General features: G+C 33.4%; 1 protein-coding gene and 1 pseudogene across 1 annotated transcript; both read right to left on the reverse strand.

Moving 5' to 3' along the window:
- Window positions 1-658: 658 nt before the first annotated feature.
- Window positions 659-3,949, reverse strand: LOC108993115 (NAC domain-containing protein 86-like). The gene is made up of 3 exons (XM_018967881.2): window positions 3,723-3,949; window positions 3,134-3,411; window positions 659-1,002 (listed from the first exon to the last, which is right to left on the reverse strand). The coding sequence occupies exons 1-3, from the start codon at window positions 3,877-3,879 to the stop codon at window positions 661-663; spliced, it is 777 nt and encodes a 258-aa protein (XP_018823426.1). The 5' UTR covers window positions 3,880-3,949; the 3' UTR covers window positions 659-660.
- A 6,848-nt stretch (window positions 3,950-10,797) lies between these two features.
- Window positions 10,798-11,511, reverse strand: LOC108993069 (annotated as a pseudogene).
- Window positions 11,512-15,829: the final 4,318 nt, after the last annotated feature.

A 15,829-nucleotide genomic window follows, 5' to 3' on the forward strand; every position in this document is an offset into this window, starting at 1 on the left:
AATGTACCTAACACATGCACAAGATCAGATATTATTTTCATTCTTAATATTAGAAGTACTGCTATATATAATTAATTAAGTCGTTGCATCCGAAAACGCTTGTGTATATATATGTACTGCATGACATGAAATTTCAGCCATTGCTGCTGTAAAAATTGAAGGCTCATGCAAGAAACTTCAAGAAAAAAGATTTAATTAAGGGATGAGATCAGCTGGTATATATAAAGAGATAATCTGTCTGATCTCTTCCCTTATGGGTGCATGCATGATGTGTAAGCTCTCAAATCCAACAATAACCAAAAAAACGATTAAATATATATATATATATATTTTATTCCACAAACCACCTGTTATATTGTTGTAGTTAATTAACATCCAAATCCCAATATTGTAGAGTACTCTCTCTGATAATTTGAGTAGTACTCTACTACATCAGCAAAACCCAACCAATGCATGCCATCATATATATATATATATATATATATATATATATATATATATATATATATCCAATTGGATAAAAAAATTAATCAACTAGTCATGATGAGAATTGAGAAATCATGATCTTAATGATCAGAAACTGTTCTCAAAAAGTCATGTTTTTATTTTATAAAAAATATATATAAATTTTTTTTTGAACTGTTATTTAACTCTTTATAATTAGTTTGTGAAAGCCATGGGACAAACTTCTTCACCGCCAGTAGTACCCGTGGCTACGTTATTAGAAGAACAGTACCATGCATCGTCCTTGATGAACTGCATCCACGAATCATCTTTTTCTTCCTGATGATGATGATGATGATGATGATCCATGCAGCATGATGAAGATGCCATGGTTACATCTGGGGACATGGTTAATTCATTATGGTCATTCATTACATGACCAGCTTGTGAGCTCTCAAGTACTAATGATAAACTGCTACTTTGCCCAGGCGCTTGCTCTTGATCAATTTCAGAGCAGATTCCATTTTTCTTGAACACGCGACAGAGTGCATACGTATCCTGCATGATCATAAGATCAGTGTTACGTTATATATATAAGAGTGGAAAGAGAATTAATCTTCTCATCAAGCTCAATGCATTTTTGTTTTACGTCTGCCAACAAGGGGGAGAGAGAGAGAGAGAGAGAGAGAGAGAGAGAGAGAGAGAGAGAGAGAGAGAGAGAGATTAAATTAATTAATAGATGATACCTAAAGCCTGCAACCAAGGCCAAAAAAAGTTTACAACAGTCAATAATTGTGGCTGAAAATTATGAAATATAGATTGCTCCTGCATGCATCAACAGTAATTCATGTACTGCCCTACGATCATATCTGTCTATTTATTCTACCAGCTTCATGCATGCATAGAATCTAAACTTGCTGGAATTTTCCATCTTTCGGTCTATTTTAAAATAAGAGTAATGAGATATACACAATATATTATATGATAATATTATAAAATAAAGATTTTTTTATAAAATATTTTACAAAAATACTTTTTATTTAAAATATATTAATTCTAAAGAATATGATGTATAAATCATTTCCCGTGAACTACTCGAAGTTGGACACGAGAGATCGATCGATCAGTAATGCACAATGATTATTGAAATACGTACTTCTGCATGCATGATGCATGCATAGCTAGCTAGCTAGGTAGAATATTTATAGTTGGTATCCATTGGCTTGTACTTATAATAATGTTTGGAATAAAGCAAAAAGTAGGTAACCGACACCTTCTTACACATGAAAGCGATCTTAGCTAGCTGGGAGCGAGGGTGCTTTTGGAGCTGCACAGCATGCAATAGCTATACGTATATATATAGTACTTTTGTCTCATTTGAGAAAGATCGACAAAGTACTTAAGCAACACGCTCGTACTTTAAATATAATTTCCACGCATGCATGACATGCACACTTGAGAAATCTAGCTTTAATTTGCTTGCTAAGATCACCAGTGCATGCAAGCAACGAATATATATATATATATATATATATATTATATGTGTATGATGATCAGCCATTTAATTTGTTGATATGCAGTACTACTTACGTTACAAAAAAATTATTTATTTGTAATTAATTATTTTTTATAAAAATAATCTATTTTTATAATAAATTATAATTATTATCCTCGCAAATGCTATTTTTCTTATAGTGTTAATTCCCAGCTCGCTCACACCTACCTAGCTAGGTTAATTAATTAATGGATACATCATGAGCGATGTTGATGATCAGTGTGTAAATTCTGATCGTACAGTAGTTAAGGTGTGAAAGAAGTTTTGGTGAAGGAAATAATTAAAGCTAGGCAAGTAAAAATTATGCTTTTCTCACTTGGGGAAGCATCGAACTTCATGCCTTTTGAAGTCAAGTACTATTGACGACATCTGTATGGGGAAGATCAAATTAAGAAATGTTGATCTGTTATTAAAACTAGTAGAAATAAAATATCTATCTATCTATCTATCTATCATCATGCAATGAATCAAGATTTTTAAGGTTTCTTTTGCCTTAAAAAAGAAAGGAGCGGGCCGGGGGTGGAGGGTCGACAGAGTTAGCATGCGGTTGATTGGAGACTTGAAAAGGAGTGTTGGCATCAGAATCTGCTAGCTAGCTTTTACTCAAAACCCAGCCATTAATTAAGATCAGCCAAAAACCATGCATACAAAGAAATAATTAATATTATATGTTGTATGTGATCATGATCAAAACAATAGCTAGCCCATGCATGATAAATCAGAAGAAAATGAAGTTCTTAATTAAGGAGGATGATGATCATTTTTTCCATGTTAATGCTAGCTAGACTGCTAGCTGTTTTTCCATTGACGTCGATCGAACAAGGCTAGCTGCAAGGAATTAGATATCCTAATTAGGTTTAACTTTTGATTTCCTCCATGTGAGCAATTTGCAGTAGTACTACGTACGTACAAGCTTTATCGAAATATCATGATGGTTTTCGTTAATTAGGGCACACGTACAACATATTTATGTGTATTATATACACGTACGAAGCTCATGATCAATGATCTCAGAGCTGCAGTTTTACCATTAATGTCCTGATCATTTTATTCATGCATGATCGATCCAGATGATCAAGGTACACAATAATAATGCATGGACATGAACCTACGACGACCTACGTACGTACGTACCTGAATTCCCGAGGTGTCTTCGAACTCCTTGTCCTCGAGGCGATATTCATGCATGACCCAATCAGTTCTAATCCCCTGAGGAGCTCTCCCTCGGTAGTAAACCAATGTCTTCTTCATTCCAATGGGTCGGTTCTGGCATGTTACCCTCCTGTCTTTTCCAGTGGATTTCCAATATCCAGCTCGAGTTGCTCTGTTTGTTCTGTATCCATTTGGGTATTTTCTATCTCTGGGTCCAAAAAAATACCATTCTGGGTCTCTACTCGGCAAAAATGATTTTTCTGCAATATTTCATATATATATATATATATAGAGAGAGAGAGAGAGAGAGAGAGAGAGATCAGGGCAAATTAAAATTAATTTCAATGAAAAGAAAAATGGCACAAAAGTGCTAAAATAAGTATGAAAAAGATGAATATATGATCATGAATACAATGCCTGAAACATTCTCAATGTGCCATGCATCTAACATAAATCAAACTGATGAGAAATTAGTGACATAAACCACAGAAAAAGAACAAAGAAACCTAGCTAGTTAATGAAGTTGAAGGGTGATCAGGAGGAGGAGGAGGGAGGGAGGGAGGGAGGAAACCTGCTAATTCCCATGGTTCACATTTGTAGAGATCAACTTCAGGAATAATGTCGAGTTCAATTTCTTGGCAATTGATTTTCCTCTTGAGATAATAATTTACAAGCTCTTCGTCAGTCGGATGAAACCTAAAACCAGGAGGCAGTCCGACTGGTGCCATTTGAGATCTTTCCCTTAATAATTGATGATGGTGATCTCTTGATCTTTTGTTGAAGTATAGTCGATCTTTTTCTCTCTTACGATCACTAGCTACCACGCTCATCATCATCATCATTTATACACAAAAAGGATTCAAAGTCCTTTGTCTTTGGCTCATTTTTCACTCTCTTTAAAAGATTCTCGACAAACGTTTCTTGCAAGCCCTTTCCTTTTTATACTATATATACATACACACACATATATTATAAAATAATAATACTTACAGCTTGCATGTTGTTCCAAGTTCTTAATTAATTTAGTCGAAATTCACCACTATTATATATTAATCCTGCTTTGATTAGCTAGCTGCGTTATTTTCATTGCCAACATTACTTTACAGGTGAATACAAGACTATATATCTAGGTCTGATATGTGCATGATCAATATATGGGGAACTAGTACTACTGGAATATATACTGCATGCACAAGTACTGCTTGCTGAGAGGAGGATTCATTGCTATACATACGTACACACGCATATATATATATATATATATATATATATATCTATATGAGTAATTCTACATATAACTGTGAAGTGTATAATCACCGCATAATCATTTTGAAAAATAGTAAAATTTATTATTAAAAAATTAATTTTTTATGTAAGTCCTATATTTTATTCACTTTTTTCAAAACGATTACATAGTAGTTACATAATTTATGATTGTAAATATATTTTCTATATATAGATATAGTAGATTCAAAATTATCCGCTAGCTATACGACTTTTATTATTCTTTGTACGTAAGTTAAATAGTCACATAAAATTTACACAAGTACAACGTAAGATTAAATCAGGTTTGGTTTGCTAGCTAGCTATATATGTATCATGTAGCCATGACCCTCATATAGATCTGCAACATTACAACTGTTATAACTTTGAGTTGCTTGTTGTGTTATCAACTCAGATGCCAAGAAATGTAATGAATACTTATAAGGAAATTGTAAACAAACACATAGACAGAAGTTAAAGAAATGTAAAGGAAACACAAAGGAATTTACTTGGTTCGATCCTAGTGATCTACATCCACGGCAGCAACAGTCTAGAGATCTTTATTGAATTGTGATCAAAATACAAATCTTGAGATTACAAGAACTTCTCTCATACACACCTCACTTTCTTGGAGCCTTGCATAGAAAATTCTCTCTGTTTCTCTCTTGTATTTTTCTATATCAATTATACATCAAGCACATAAAGAAGGCCTCTATTTATAGACTTAAACAGAAACTGAGTTTCTGTTTTCCTATAAGCAGGCCACTACACGAGTCATACCCCACGTGCAGCCAAGTGCACACACTTTAGCTCTAAATGGTTGACACCCTTTATAACAATCTCCACCTTGGAAATCATTTAGAACTTCCAAGCTGCCATTACTCCTCTTTGACTGTTGCTGCAGATCCCATCTAATTGGCTTGGCAGTTTTCCATATTAATCAAGTCCAGACAATGTCTGAACTTTACTGTTGGCAATGACTTAGTCATCATATCAGATGGATTTTCTTCTGTTGGGATCTTTTCTATCCCAATCTCTCCAGCTGAAATGATGTCCCTCACAAAGTGAAGCCTAATGTCTATATGCTTTGTTCTTTCATGGTATACCTGATTTTTAGCAAGATGAATTGTGCTCTGGTTGTCACAATGAACTGTGATATTCCCTTCGTACATGCCTAATTCATGAGATATACCATTTAGCCATATAGCCTCCTTTATAGCCTCTGTCATTGCAATATATTCTGCCTCGGTTGTTGATAAGGCAACAACAAGCTGAAGGTTTGCCTTCCAACTGATGGCACCTCCAAAAGCAGTAAATACAAACCCTGTCAAGGACTTCCTAGTGTCTATATTTCCTGCATAATCCGAGTCAACAAACCCTTCTATTCCACTTCCCTTTTGAGTTTCCACCAAACTTCAGTCCCAAACAAGATGTACCAGATAAATACTGAAATACCCACTTGATTGCTTGCCAATGGGGTTTTCCAGGATTGCTCATAAATCTGCTGACTATGCTAACAGCATATGTCAAGTCAGATCTAGAGCAGACCATAGAGTACATTACACTTCCCACAATGCTAGCATAGGGTATTTTTTGCATAAACTCTATTTCTTTATCTGTTTGAGGAGCTTGTGTTACTGACAGTTTTGAGTGTTGCCCCATAGGAGTGCTAACAGATTTTAACTGATTCATGTCAAACCTTTTAAGAACCTTTGAGATATATGCTCTTTGAGATAAGTAGAGTAGTCTTTTCTCCCTATCTCTATCTATTTCCATTCCCAAGATTCTCTTTGCAGGCCCTAGTTCTTTCATTTCGAATTCTGACTTCATAATGCACTTGACTTGTTCAATCAGTTTTGAGTCTTTACATGCTATTAGCATGTCATCAACATACAACAGGAGATATACTAGGGCTTCCCCAACTTTCTTGTAGTACACACAGCTGTCATATCCACTTCTCTTGAAACCATTTTCAATTATGTGAGAATCAAACATTTTGTACCATTGCCTAGGGGACTGTTTGAGTCCATATAAGGATTTCTTGAGTAAACACACCTGATTGCTGTTGATTTCATTTGAATATCCTTCTGGTGGTTGCATGTATATGACTTCATCGAGGTCTCCATGTAAGAATGCTGTTTTTACATTCAGTTGTTCTAAGTGAAGGTCTTCATGGGCAGTGTAAGCAAGCAGTAACCTTATAGAGGTGTGTTTGACCACTGGAGAAAAGATCTCATTGTAATCAATCCCTTCTTTTTGTGTAAACCCCTTGGCTACCACTCTTGCTTTATACCTTGGACCCTCAACCCCTGGTATCCCTTCTTTCCTTTTATATATCCACTTGGACCCTATCAATTTTTGTTTCTCTGGTTTAGAAACCAGTATCCATGTCTTATTTTTGTTCAAAGACTCCATTTCCTCTTGCATTGCAAGTATCCATTTATCAGACTCCTTACTCCCCATGGCTTCTTGATAGGATCTTGGCTCTAATTCCACTATCTCTTCAGCAACTGTCAAAGCAAATGCAGTCAACTCAGCATGGCCATATCTCTGAGGTGGCTTTATGACTCTCTTCTGCCTGTCTCTTACCAGGTTATAAGAATTCACTCCACCTTGATTTCTGTCATCTGAGCTTGACTCTTCAATTTTTCCAACTTGTTCATTAAGTTGAGCTGGTGTGGTTTCTCCTTGCTCCACCTCAAGTTGCATGCTGTCAGAAACAGGATTCTGAGATATCTCAGTAGTTTCCTTTTGAACTCGAGCCATTTGTTGTTCATTGAAAGTCACATCCCTACTAATCAAACACTTCTATTTTCCAGGTTCATCCACCCACAATTTGTAGCCTTTGACCCCTTCTGGATACCCCACAAAAATGCACTTGAGTGCTCGAGATTCAAGCTTGTCTGTTCTTGAATGAGCATATGCTACACAGCCAAATACCCTCAAGTAGTCATACCTTGAGGGTTTTCCTGACCACATTTCTTGAGGGGTCTTGAAATCAATTGCTGATGAGGGACTTATATTTATCAAATATACTGCTGTAGCAGCAGCTTCTACCCAAAAAGATTTTGGCAGACCTGAGTTTGATAGAAGACATCTTACCCTCTCCAAAATGGTCCTGTTCATTCTCTCAGCAAGGCCATTTTGTTGAGGGGTTTCTCTCACTGTTTTGTGTCTAGCCAGCCCCTCCTTTTGACAGAAAAGGTTAAACTCTTTTGATAGGAACTCTAGTCCATTATCAGTTCTGAGTTTTTTCACCTTTCTCCCCACCTGGTTTTCGACTAGAGCTTTCCATTCCTTAAATTTAGCAAATGTATCACTTTTGTTTTTGAGAATATAAATCCATACCTTTCTTGAATAGTCATCTATGATGGATAGAAAATAGTTTCCTCCACCATGAGAACTAACCCTTGCAGGTCCCCACAAGTCTGAATGGATGTAATCCAGAATATGTTTGGTGTGATGGATTGCAGACTTGAAGCTGGTCCTTGTGGATTTTCCAAGTATGCAGTCTTCACAAAAAGGTAGTTCTCCCAATCCTTTTTCACCTAACAAGCCTTGCTTCTGAAGTTCTTGCAGACCCCTTTCACTGACATGCCCCAATCTTTTATGCCATAACACTGCCATGTCATCCATTTTCATATGAACAGATGATGCCTCACCACATATTGTTTTTCCTATCAGTGTATAGAGGCCATTCTTTATAATGCCTTTCATTATTATTGAAGACCCCTTTGTCACCTTTAATTCCCCTGATTCTGACTTGAAGGAGCAACCAAATTGGTCAAGCATCCCAAGAGAAATTAGATTTCTCTTTAAATCTGGTATGTACCTAACTTCCTTTAGTAGCCTTTCCATACCATCATGTAGCTTCAATCTGACTGATCCTATTCCTAGAATCTTGCAGGTCTTGTTATTACCAAGGATCACCTGCCCTCCATCTACTTCAGTGAAGGTCTCAAACCATGGTTTCGAGGGACACATGTGAAATGAACACCCTGAGTCTAAGATCCATTCTTTGCCAGAATCTACCTCAGAAACATTCAACACCTCAGCACTGTCATATCCATCTAATACAACAGCAGTATTTCCTTCTCCCTTAGTTTTATTTCCAAGGTTTTGTTTCCTCTCAGGGCAGTCTCTTTTAAAGTGCCATTCTTTATGGCATACAAAACACTTGAGTTGTTTCCCTTTTGATTTTGATCTTGATTTGTTATTCCTTCTCTTGTGACTTTGTTTTTCTGTTCTACCCCTTATTGTCAAACCTTCTCCAGTTTCTGTTTTTGTGTCAGTTTTGTTTTGCAATTCTCTTGAGTGCAAAATAGACTGCACTTCATCTAAGGTCAAGCTTTCTCTACCATACATTATAGTCTCTTTAAGATTTGCATAAGAGGTGTCTAAAGAACTTAATAATAGAATAGCTTGATCCTCATCATCAATTTTAATGTCTATGTTTGCAAGATCCAAGATGATTTTGTTAAACTCATCAAGATGTTCTTCCATAGACATACCTGGGTTCATTTTAAAGGTGTAAAGCTTGGTCTTCTTGTGGAGTCGATTTGCCAAGGATTTGGTCATATAGAGGCTTTCTAACTTTAGCCAAACCCCTGCTGTTGTCTCCTCCTTGGCAACCTCTCTCAAGACTTTTTCACCAAGGGAAAGAATTAGAGTGCTGTGGGCCTTCTGCAAGATCTCGGTTTTCAATTTTTCAGACAAAGAACTCATGTTCTTTTCACCAAGAAGTGCATCCTGAAGGCCTTGCTGAACTAGGAGAGCTCTCATCTTGATCCTCCATAACCCAAAATCATTTTTTCCATTGAACTTCTCTACATCGAACTTGGCATTTCCCATCTGAACCTCAGCTCTTGATACCACTTGTTATGACTTTGAGTTGCTTGTTGTGTTATCAACTCAGATGCCAAGAAATGTAATGAATACTTATAAGGAAATTGTAAACAAACACATAGACAGAAGTTAAAGAAATGTAAAGGAAACACAAAGGAATTTATGTGGTTCGATCCTAGTGATCTACATCCACGGCAGCAACAGTCTAGAGATCTTTATTGAATTGTGATCAAAATACAAATCTTGAGATTACAAGAACTTCTCTCATACACACCTCACTTTCTTGGAGCCTTGCATAGAAAATTCTCTCTGTTTCTCTCTTGTATTTTTCTATATCAATTATACATCAAGCACATAAAGAAGGCCTCTATTTATAGACTTAAACAGAAACTGAGTTTCTGTTTTCCTATAAGCAGGCCACTACACGAGTCATACCCCACGTGCAGCCAAGTGCACACACTTTAGCTCTAAATGGTTGACACCCTTTATAACAACAACAGAACATGATCTTTTACTACCCTGTCACGAAAGACAATATTTTAGGAAAACATCTTTTAAGACGAAATTTGTTCGACTCGTTGGAACGGGACAAATTTCTAGACAAATGTATTTTGTCGTTCGAATAAAATAAATTTCGTTTGAACGGTATTTCCAGCTAAAAAGATCGCTGCAAAAAGGCCTAAATTGTAGAGAAAAAAATAAAGTAATAATACTAAATCCAAATCTCAAATAGATAAATATTGCACAAACTTTTTATAAAAAAATAAATCTCACTAAAAAAAATAATATTTTTATAATTTTTCAACGTGAGGTTAATTTTTTACAAAGACATTTGTGAGGGCACTTGTCTATTTTAAGGTTGTACAAAATATTAAAAAAAAAAAAATCCTTTTGCGTGGCTTAATACTCGTCATAAAAAGTCTTCAATTTTGTCGCTAGGTAGCGTATTGATGAGGCGCTTATAAGTATTGTACTGAGTACAGAAAAGTAGATTAATACTTAATAGAAATTCTATTTGCAGTCCTCAAGTGGAGACTACATGTGCAAGTACATTGTTAAATGAGAGAAAACATCACTTTAGGAAGGATAATTTTGTAATTTTAAAAAATTTTAAAGTTAAAATAGTCTAGACTTGCATTGCAGTCCCCAAATGGGGATTGTATCTAACATTGCTCAATACTTAAATGGTTTGAATGTTGAATTGAGTTGAATTAAATTGAGATGATAAAATATTGTTAAAATATTATATTTTAATATTATTATTATTTAAAAATTTTGAATTGTTTATTATATTTTATATTAAAAGTTAATTAAAAAAATTATAATGATTAGTTAAGATGAGTTTAGAAACCAAACGAAAAATCGTTCCCATGATAAAGAAGTATTGCAGTCTGCATGTGGATGTTGGTTAGGGCTAGTTGCACTCGTGACATCAAACAAAATGTGCATATTTATCTCTATTATATAAGTCTAACTGCTACAGTATTTTTTTCTTGTTCTCCCGTTAAATTTTCTTCTTTCCGTTAACTCCGTTAACTTCAACACATCGTAACCAAAACCATCGTCTCCAATCTTGGTTTCCCCTTTTACCTCATTGGATTCATCACTGCTGTGATCTTCTTCTCGTCAACCTTTACAGAGTTGGCCAAAAGATCCCCCTGTTGGAACAATTGGCAATGTGGGTAAGAATCTGGAAACAAATGAGAGAACCTACGGAATCGACCACTTTGGACTGACGGTCTCGGAGATCTTACACATGGGTGCAACCAAAACAGCACCATCAAACCCCTTCGGATAAGCAAAATGGATCAACAGGCAAATTACCTTGCCCATCGATTTGCCGAAGAGAAAAGAAGGCAGCCCACGAAACCGAGTCTCCTGTTTGACAAAATTGAAGAACGAAAGACAGTCTTTAACAACAAGATCAACATTGGATACAAAATCCCTGAGACCTTAAGATTGTCCATAGCCTTCGAGGTCAAGAGCGAAGCAGGCGAAATCGTTTTGGGCAAGGAAGATAGGGGTAGCCTGGAAGGTCCATCTAATGTTGTTGCCATAGCCATGGACCATGCAAATGAGACCACGAGGAGGGGAGGAGGAGGTGGAGAGCGAAAGCCATGACCTGGTGAAAAGCTTAAGGCCTTTGGGAGAAGTGTAGAATGATTTGGAAGCTTGGATTCCTTGGAGATTGAGGTATTCTTCTTCAGGGTCTTGCCCCAATAATGGGTATGGGGGTTTTCTCGTTCCTTCATTCTTTGAGGTGTTTGGGATTTTCTTGAGTCTGCTTTTTACAGTATAGATTTTTGTGTGGCTATTATTAGAGAAATGTTGGGCATCAGCCTACAGCCGCAGCACACCTCACATGATGTTTTTTTTTTTTTTTCAACACTCAATACATTGGTGTGCAGCGAATGTAGACTGATGCAAATATTTTTCCCTATTATTATTAATTTTGGAGGGGTTTGGGGTTTTCTTGTTCCTTCATTCTAAATATTATTATTATTATTATTTATCGTTTATCCCATTCATTAAATAATTCCATTAATTTTGATGAAAACGATAAATAGAAAATTTTACCCATAGTAGCTTATAAAAATTCAAAGTAAAAAAAAAAAAGCTTAATAAAATGTTAACAAAAAAATTAAAATGAAAAACCTGAAGCTAAGATAAATTCATAAACTAACACCAAAATCTTTTTAATAAAGTCCTTCTAAAGTATTTCCTACAACTCTTTTGCTTTTCCTTTATTTTTTTAATTTTTATTAAAACTTTAGTTAATTGTATTATTTTTAAAAGAATTGAATTATAAATTGAATTGTATTAAAAATGACATTATCCACGTTAATTAAACAGATACAAGAAACACACGATGAAGATGTCAGATCACTCCACTACTATTCTATATTTTATCATTATTTTTATATATTTTTTATTACTTTTTACTATTATTTAATATTTTATTATTACTATTTTACTATTTTATCATTACTATTTACAGATCATTTGAGATTATCTTACTATTCAAACATAACCTAAATAAGCATAGAATCTTCAAGCAACCAACCAATTTCTAAAGTTTAGCCAAATAATCTACTACTACTAGCTAGCCTAAATATTGACAAATAAGTTGTTTACTCTCATAAAACTTGGATTGTTTATACGGATGTGTGTGTATATGTATATATATCTACTCTATTATAATAAGTGGCTATTTAATTATGAATAATAATTTTTGTTATTTTTCTGTTAACTTTTTTTATTTTTCCGTTAAGTCCTGTTTTACTAAAAGGCTTTTAAAACCCTTGATCATTTGACGTGTAGCTCTCTTATAGAATTGAATGAATGATCATGTTTTCTCAAAAGGTCCGACCCTTGACCATTTGTCGTGTAGCTCATTTGTAGAATTTAATGAATGATCATATTTTACTAAAAGACACTTAATAGCCTCGCGGCGCACATGAATTGGCGTCTATTTTTCATGCCTTTTTTGTTCGGACAGTGTACTCATTTTCCTTTCTTTTTGTTTCAATTTTTTTTAAATAAAAAATTAATAATATTTTATTATTATATAGAGAGTAAATAGATAATTCAACATAGATGTAGACCAATGCTCATACTTTTCTGAAATTTAGATTTTTTTTAATCTAGATGTTTTGTCTTTCTTTAACCTTATATTTTCTTTTCATAGACAAATAAGCTACTGATATTTTTTATTTTTTATTTTATTTAAATCATTCTCTTCTATTTTTTTTCTTTTATTGGTTTTAAATGAAAATCACGTTAAATTTAAAATAAGAGAACTAATATTACTAATAAATAAAATAATTATTTAATTAAAACACACGAAAATACCGGGTATCACAAAAAAAGCGATTATGTTGGGACAGCAAGGAAGCACTAGCCCAACACGTTGGTACAGTTTTCCTTGGACCATACTATGTTAGGGGCAGGGATGGACAACAAACAAATTCTTGATGTATGTGTGCTAGCAAGAACTAAAGTACAAATCGTAATAGTTAATTTGTTTGTTAAAATTCCTTTGTAATATTCTATTAATTATATTATTTATATAAAAGTTGAAGCAATATCTTCTAAGCTATATATGTCATTAACTATTTTTACAAATTTTGTAAAAAGATATATTATTTTTATAAAACAACTGTTTGATCTAATTAGACAAACGTGCTTTGCATGTTGCTATGACCTAGTGTATATATATATATATATATATATATATATATATATAATATGCATATATATGATTAATCATTACAATAAAAATAGACATTTATGATCATTTGCAACGAAAATGAGTCTTGGGTGAGAATGACTATTTGGAATTAGAATGGACTTATTCCTACTCACGATCATAAATGCAAGTTTTTAAACATGCATGATATATAATTCCCGCATTTTTATCTTTTGGAAACGAACATGATATGTAATTAAGGTGCGGTTTGGATAGTGATATGAAATGAGATGGTTTTAGTTAAAAATTAGATAAAATATTTTTAGAATATTATTTTTTAATATTATTATTGTTTTGAGATTTAAAAAAATTGAATTGTTTATTATATTTTATCTGAAAATTTGAAAAAAAATTATAATGATGAAATGAGATAATTATAAAATAAAATACTTTCACTATTCAAACGAGACCTGAGTGTATAAAAATGAGATTGCATCGTTAAGTATTGTAATTAATTATAAAGTAGTATTACATATATTTACACTTTTACTTATAATACTTATTTTGTAAATTTTATTTTGAAATTAAAATTTTAATAATTGATACATAGAAAAGTAAATTATATCCAACATTTTCCTTAATTATATGACTTCTTTTTCTCTTTCACTTTTTTTTTAATTACTTAGAAAACGACCCCGGGGCCCGGCCTGCAGCCTATCTAGTACTTTAGCCTTTGGGTCGTGATCTTTGTTTTCTTTTTTCTACTTCTTTCATCTGTTTCACCTTTGTTCTGCGGTTCTTCAAGATCTTGCTACCTGCTTAGATAAACTGGCTAGAGGAAAAAAAAAATACAAAAGAAGAGAAGAAGAAATTTTTATTTGACATCTTATGATGAACTTTTTTTAGAAGAGTAATGTTAAATACAAATTTCGAATAGATAAATTTCATATAAGTTCTTTATAAAAAAGTAGATCCTATTAATAATAAATATATATATATTTTTTACATTTTTTAAAGATGAGATTCACTTTTTTTATAAAGGCTTATATGAGACTAGCTTGTCTATTTAAAATTTATACAAATAATTTCTCTTTTTAGAATATTAATGGGAAAATGTAACAATCATCTAATTAATTTATGTGTTGATGCTGGACTTTGTATCTATTGTGGGACACATAGTGGCTTCAATTATAAGGTCAAAGGAAAAAAGTGTAATTATTTGTTAGGAATTGATGTTACATTTTGATCCCCATCTTTGACCTCTATTATATATTTATCGTATTTGGGTTGCTCTCTTTGCCTTTAGTTGTATTTTAATGAAGGAAAATGATACTATCACGACTTTAAAGAAAATTGATTCGTAATAAAGATATTTATAAAAATAAATTTATAAAATAATATAACTTGATGTAATACATCAGATTATAAAATTATATTAAATTGTAAAGTGGATATAATGTAACTTATAAAATTATGTTAATTTATTTTATGAAATCTTTTTGTTGCTAACGTGTAAATTTCAACAATAACATTTTTAAGAAAAGACAAAAAAAACAACGACGTCTAGTTTGGATTGAGAGATGCTTACATTTCATTTCAATATCCAAACACTACAAATATAAATATTTTTCAATTTTCAATTTTCAATTTTCAATTTTTTTATCTAATTATTACATAATTATTACAATTTTTAAATAAAACATAAAAAATAATTCAACTTTTTCAAATTTAAGAAAAAAATTATATCATAACAATATTTTAATTTTATAATATTTTTATTCAATTTTTTACTTTTCATTTTCTAAATTTTAATAAAATATTACTTCTCAACTTAAATATCTTATTATTATTAATAAATCATATTAACTTATCTCATCAGTCACTGTCCAAACCAGGCTGCATTCTCGTCTCCAATTCATCGCCCCATTAATGGGCCAATTCAAGTTTTAACTCTCTTCTGCAGCCCCGACTTTCACCTCTCTCACTCTCTCTCTCCACAGTACAATTTCTCCTCCTTCCAGCCCAGATCTAAACTTCTCTCTGCCATTTCCTCTCTCCAGCTATTCATCTCTCCCCATTTTTGAACACAAACACAGCGTTGGGATTTTTGCCTGGTGAGTTCATCACTGATCTGGGAAGTGTGCTGAGGAGCTGTGTAGGGTTAATTTGATAACTTTTTATGCAGGGCAGCAGATTAAATTCATGCTTATCATGTTGTGAAATATGGATTTGACTTCAATTAACTCTTCATTGGAATGTGATCTCACGGTTATCGTTTTGTGGAGTGCTACGATTGCTGCTTATGGGTCCGTTGCGAGGAGATGAAGCCATCAAGCTATTTGAATGCATGAAGCTAGCTAGAAGGGTTAGATGCAAAGCGG

This window comes from Juglans regia, chromosome 15 (genome assembly GCF_001411555.2).
Source record: "Juglans regia cultivar Chandler chromosome 15, Walnut 2.0, whole genome shotgun sequence".
NCBI lineage: Eukaryota > Viridiplantae > Streptophyta > Magnoliopsida > Fagales > Juglandaceae > Juglans > Juglans regia.

What these genes read in the sequence shown, in the direction of transcription:
- LOC108993115 (XM_018967881.2), bottom strand. Translation starts at nt 3,879, where the DNA reads ATGGCACCAGTCGGACTGCCTCCTGGTTTTAGGTTTCATCCGACTGAC. An exon ending in TGAACCATGGGAATTAGCAG is followed by an intron (nt 3,412 to 3,722) that starts GTTTCCTCCCTC and finishes GAAATATTGCAG; the next exon opens with AAAAATCATTTTTGCCGAGT. An exon ending in AAGACACCTCGGGAATTCAG is followed by an intron (nt 1,003 to 3,133) that starts GTACGTACGTAC and finishes ATGATCATGCAG; the next exon opens with GATACGTATGCACTCTGTCG.